This window comes from Colobus angolensis, unplaced genomic scaffold (genome assembly GCF_000951035.1).
Source record: "Colobus angolensis palliatus isolate OR3802 unplaced genomic scaffold, Cang.pa_1.0 Scaffold315, whole genome shotgun sequence".
Taxonomy (NCBI): domain Eukaryota; kingdom Metazoa; phylum Chordata; class Mammalia; order Primates; family Cercopithecidae; genus Colobus; species Colobus angolensis.
The window spans coordinates 533513-539512 of NW_012116433.1; the positions used below are offsets into that span (position 1 = coordinate 533513).

Sequence of the window (6000 nt, forward strand, 5' to 3'; positions counted from 1 at the left end):
GAGTAGATTTTGTTTAATGTTTTAAGAATTTGTGTAAGATAGACTTATTATAGATGAGTGAAACTAAAACAATGTTGGTGATGCTTTTGACTATGGAATAAATAACTGATGATAGACGGTCCTTTTAAGACATATAAAATGTTTTCTGTTTGAGGAATGTATTCTATGTGTCTATCCCATATATATTGTCTCCTGTCTTCATTTGGTATGACTTTTCTTCTTTTCTAAGGCAAGAAAATCAAACTGTATGCTATGGGAAATACACCGATAGATATCTGCTCATTTATTCCAACTTCTTTTTTTTTTTTTTTTTTTGAGATGGAGTCTCACTCTGTCACCCATGGAGTGCAGTGGCGCAATCTTGGCTCACTGCAAGTTCCACCTCTCGGGTTCACGCCATTCTCCGGCCTCAGCCTCACGAGTAGCTGGGACTACATGTGCCCACCACCATGCCCGGCTAATTTTTTGTATTTTTAATAGAGACGGGGTTTCACCGTGTCAGACAGGATGGTCTTGGTCTCCTGACCTTGTGATCCACCCGCCTCGGCCTCCCAAAGTGCTGGGATTACAGGCATGAGCCACCGTGCCTGGCCTTTATTCCAACTTCTAAGGCGAAATAATAAAATTTAAGGAAATATTTTTAAACAACAATTTCTCTACACGTTGGAGGTGATATTCAATATTATCTTTATTGGAAAATAGAGAAATACCAATAGCTTTATTACAACTGTTGTAATTTGTGCATTCTCCTCTTGTTTTTTTTAAAAGAAGACTTGCTTTATATTCAGATATTGTTAAAAATGAGAAGTGAAAAGCGCCCACCCTAACTTTTACTTTAGTTTACCACATTCTCTAAAAGGAACTTGACATTGACCTAGAAGTTTTATGGTAAGGGATTATTGGTCACTTGGTTTGTTTTATACTGGTATGGAAGTGAGCCTTTACTCTTTAATACTTGAGTTCATTGACCATTTAAGATTTAGTTTGGTTGTCCAAGGACAACTGTATATGTTATATATCTGTTATCTAATGCTGTTTCATGTAATTTCTATTTTCTTGTGACAGGTGATTTTTAAAGAGCAACTATCACCAAAAAAATTAGGCTTCTTAAATGTGACAGAACTTGTTGGAGCTCTTAGTGACATTCTCCATGTTGAGTTCAGGGAAGGACAGCAAGACGTACTAGTGTTTGATGTGGATAAGAAGCCTCTACCACCTGGTGAGTAGAACCGTAGTATGATGCAAACCTCATTTTTATTGTCCTTATGAGGACAAAGAAAACACGAAGTAATGCCTAGCCATGAAATGTTTTATATAATGACCGCCTTTCTGGTGGCATTTGTTTTAATAAGGTTAACCTGTATTATTAATAAAAATTATCTGAATTTTAAAATTTTGCTTTCTTCGGCCAAGTGCAGTGGCTCACATCTGTAATCCCAGCACTTTGGGAGGCCAAGGCGGGCGGATCACGAGGTCAGGAGATCGAGACCATCCTGGTTAACACAGTGAAACCCCATCTCTACTAAAAATACAAAAAAACCAGCCGGGTGTGGTGGCGGGTGCCTGTGGTCCCAGCTACTCAGGAGGCTGAGGCAGGAGAATGGCGTGAACCCAGGAGGCGGAGCTTGCAGTGAGCCGAGATCACGCCACTGCAGTCCAGCCTGGGAGACAGAGCGAGACTCTGTCTCAAAAAAAAATGTTTTTTTTGCTTTCTTCATTGTCTAGATTTTTTGATAATGCTGAAGGAAATAAAGTTTCTAAAATGGTGATCTGATAGTGCAGTGGTTCTTAACTCAGGCCATGCATCAAAAGCTTTTTAGAAATATATGGAGATGCAGAATAAATGGGTGTGCATTGGGACCCAGCACTTGTATTTTTTAAAATAAACTTTCAATTTTAGGATAATTTTAGTGTTACAGAAAAATCATAAAGGTAGTACAGAGTTCCCATATACCTGTCACCCAGTTTCTTCTAATATTAATGTCTTATTTACCATGATACATTTATCAAAACTAAGAAATTAACATTATACATTGCTAGTAACTAAACTCCAGACTTTATTCGGATTTTACCAGTTTTTCCAAGAATGTCCTTTTTCTGTTTCTGTATCCACTCCAGGATAATACCACATTGCATTTAGGGCACTTGATTTGTGTTTTGTTTTTTGGGGGGATGGGGGAACCTTCTTTTTCTTGAGATATTTTTATATCTCAAGATATAAAGGTTTTATTGAGATAATTTTATATTCACATGGAGTTGTAAGAAATAATACAGTATGATCCCATGTACCTTTTACCCAGTTTCTCCAATGGCAAGACCTCACAAAACTAGATTGCAGTATGGTACTTGTATTTTTGTAAGCTTGAATGAGTGGTTATGATGGACAGGTTTTTTTTTTTCCCCAAATGTAACTACCTTTATTGATTTTTCTGATTATTAAAGTAACTCATGTTCATTCTAAAAATATATAAACAGCACAGATGAGTAGAGAGAGAACATTTTCTATTATTTTATCTCCCCCCCGAAATAATGCTGTTAGAATGTTTATATAGCCTCCAAGAGTTTTTCCAATGAATATGTAAGACATAGATAGATCTTTTTTTTTTTAAATCACAAAAGCTGCACATGCTTGTTTAAACAATTCCAACAATACGGAGGTAACTAGCATTAATAGTTTTAGTGTGTTTATTTCTGGACCTCTTCTGTATGATATAGCTAATTATCACATGTATAATTTTTCCTATACAAAACAGTAGTATATAAATACAAATTTACCTCAACTTATGATGGGGTTCTGTCCCAATAAACCCACCATAAGTAGACAGTGCATTTAATACACCTAGCCTACTGAACATCAGACCTTGGCCTAGCCTACCTTAAACATGCTCAGAATACTTACGTTAGCCTACAGTTGGGCAAAATCATCTAATACAAAGCTTACTTTATACTAAAGTGTTGAATATCACCTGTAATTTATTGAATACTGTACTGAAAGTGAAAAACAGTGTTGTATGGATACTGGAAGTATTCTAATGAATGTGTATCACTTTCATACCATAAGAAAGTCAAACCACTGTGGACATCTGTATTGTGTGAATCCTCATTTCTTACACTTCATATACTGTGGATTTTTTTTGTATTAGTACAAACAAGCTTATTTCATCATTTGAAGTTACATATAATTATAATGTACTTAACCAGTCTTCTACTGATGGACATTAGGATTGTTTCTGTTTTTTACCATCACAAAGAAATACAGTGACAAATATTCTTGTACCTACATCTTTGTGTGCTTATAACTTCATTTTTTAAGTAGTCACCATGCTTGTAGGTCTATCTGGAGTCTTTTTATTTTTTTTTTCTCGGAGGTAGAGTCTTGCTCTGTTGCCCAGGCTAGAGTACAATGGTGCTATCTCGGCTCACTGCAACCTCCGCCTCCCAGGTTCAAGCGATTCTCCTGCCTCAGCCTCCCAAGTAGCTGGGACTACAGGCACCTACCACCATGCCCAACTAATTTTTGTATTTTTAGTAGAGATGGCGTTTCATCATATTGGCCAGGCTGGTCTCGAACTCCTGACCTTGTGATCCGCCTGCCTCGGGCTCCCAAAGTCCTGGAATTACAGGCATGAGCCACTGCACCCAGCCCAGAGTCTGTTTTAATGTGCCAATCTCTTGTAGTTATCATACACATGTAAATTTGAACACAACATATTATTAACTTGAACATTTCCTAAGAATTGTATTATGGAATGTTAAGTAGGTACATGCATTCTATGTTAAGTAACGAAGAATGTTCCCTGTTTAATTTGAACAAAAAGTAAATTGAAATCAAGATGCTGAAAAAAATTAAGTGTTCTACTGAAGTTTAAGATACCTTATCAGATCACAAGCCTCCCTCCCCCTAGCACAAATAGTTTAAGATTTGTTCCCATCTAGAACTTCCCTTATATTTTGCCACACTGAAAGGTCTGCAAAGACAGGTTTATATCTCTCATTTGTCATTGTCTTTCTAACACCTGGTGTGTTGAAAGTGCTTAGTAATGGTTGTACAGCTATTTAACAAATATGCATAGGCTGCTGTATTGGCCATTTGAGATGGAGTTGTTTCATCAGTCAGAAATTTGTGTTTAGTTCAATCAGATAAGAAAATAGAAGCCAAAGCTTTTGTCTCCAGTCCACCTAGAAATTCATTGTCTACTGTTGCTGTCAAAGAGACTGTATGGAATTGCCCTTCAAAAAAACAAAAAGAGCCACAACAGAAGATTTGCAAGAAGCCTAATGTGATAGTAAAGCCTTTACAGCTGGTGAGTGAGGTTTAAAGACTTTGTGCACTGGATATTCAGCATTATGGAAAGTAAATGAATGTATGTTTCTTTAAACCAAAATTCTTTTTAGAAAAGTCTTATTTCTGGATATACCATTTATTAGAAGAAATCATCTTTGTACTGAAGTTATATCATATAGCATTTTTTCTAGTTTTCAGTCTTTTATATAGCTTGCTTTTCCTTAAGGCTCATTTTAAAGTTTTCCGATGGTTTTGAGAGTTGACAGCTCTCTCATGATGTCTTGAAAACCCACAGGGGCTTAGAGGGAAAAATTGAGAGGCTTTGTTTGGACTGTGTGCCTCAACACTGCTGCAAATTGCCTCTACACCCATCCTCAATTATAGGGTGCTTTTTTTTTTATTCTTTTATTGCATCTCCACACACAATTCACCATTTTTGTGTTTTCATCTCCCGTTACATATTTTGTTTTTATTAAGGATCATTGCGTGCTCTTTTTCCCTTCTACCCTCTCTACCTGGTTTCTTTCATGGAAGGAAAAAGTTTTGTTTGGAGAGCTTGCTGTGTTTTCGGGAGGAAAATAGAAGGCCTAGAGGAAAATGATGTGTTTCAGAATGAGAGTATTTGAGAAATCCTGCTTTTGATTGGAAGACTAGTCTGAAATTTAACCTATTAAAGTTACCTTTGACTGCTGATATATTTGAGTAGGGCTTCACTTGGTTCAGCCTGAATGTTTGAAGTATCATATTTTCAATTTTGTATAGGGCAGTTGTGTAACACTTTAAACTCTATACCTAATGTCATAAGGCAGTAGTTTTCATATTTTGACATAGGTAAGAATCACCCAGAGAATTTTTTTAAATGCATAATTGTGGGCCCCATTCCCAGGCATTCTGAATCAGTAAGTCTGGGCTAGAGTTCAAGAATCTGTATTTGTATAATTTCCCAAGTGATTCTGATAAAGGTGGTTCATGAAATATACTTTGAGAAACATGCCATGGGGTTTGAAATCTCACCAAGAGATTTTTAATTTTTTTTTTTTTTCTAACTTACAGCAAGTAGAAACAAACAAATCACAGCTCAACCTGGCAATGGCAAATCATGACATCCCGCCAGATGCTGTGCCGGACAAGAAATTATGCAGACTCCCACCATTAGACACCAGTTCCCTCATAGGGGTCTTTGTGGAGTATATCATCTCTCCCAGTCAATTCTACATCCGGATCTATAGCAGGGATTCGTCAGAGTTACTCGAAGACATGATGATTGAAATGCGGTAGGAGTCTGTTTTCAATGTGTTTTTCACATATCTCTTTTTTTGTTTTGTTTTGTTTAACTTTTTTTTTTTTAAAATACTTTTAAGTTCTAGGGTACATGTGCACAACATGCAGGTTTGTTACATATATATACATGAACCATGTTGGTGTGCTGCACCCAGTAACTCGTCATTTACATTAGGTATATCTCCTAATGCTATCCCTCCCCTCCTCCACAATAGGACCCGGTGTGTGATGTTCCCCTTCCTGTGTCCAAGTGATCTCGTTGTTCAATTCCCACTTATGAGTGAGAACATGCGGCATTTGGTTTTCTGTTCTTGCGATAGTTTGCTGAGAATGATGGTTTCCAGCTGCATCCATGTCCCTACAAAGGACACGAACTCATCCTTTTTTATGGCTGCATAGTATTCTATGGTGTATATGTGCCACATTTTCTTAAT

The 6000-nt window shown here is 36.9% G+C and overlaps 1 protein-coding gene across 4 annotated transcripts in view; it reads left to right on the plus strand.

The window, feature by feature from the left end:
* Window positions 1–6000, plus strand: part of TDRD5 (tudor domain containing 5) — a 100598-nt gene that overhangs the window by 44940 nt on the left and 49658 nt on the right. For all 4 annotated transcript variants that reach the window (XM_011951128.1, XM_011951124.1, XM_011951127.1 and 1 more), the window contains exons 7-9: window positions 1066–1219; window positions 4132–4304; window positions 5339–5559. In XM_011951128.1, coding sequence (XP_011806518.1) covers window positions 1066–1219; window positions 4132–4304; window positions 5339–5559 — 548 coding nt within the window. The remainder of the gene's footprint in view (window positions 1–1065; window positions 1220–4131; window positions 4305–5338; window positions 5560–6000) is intronic.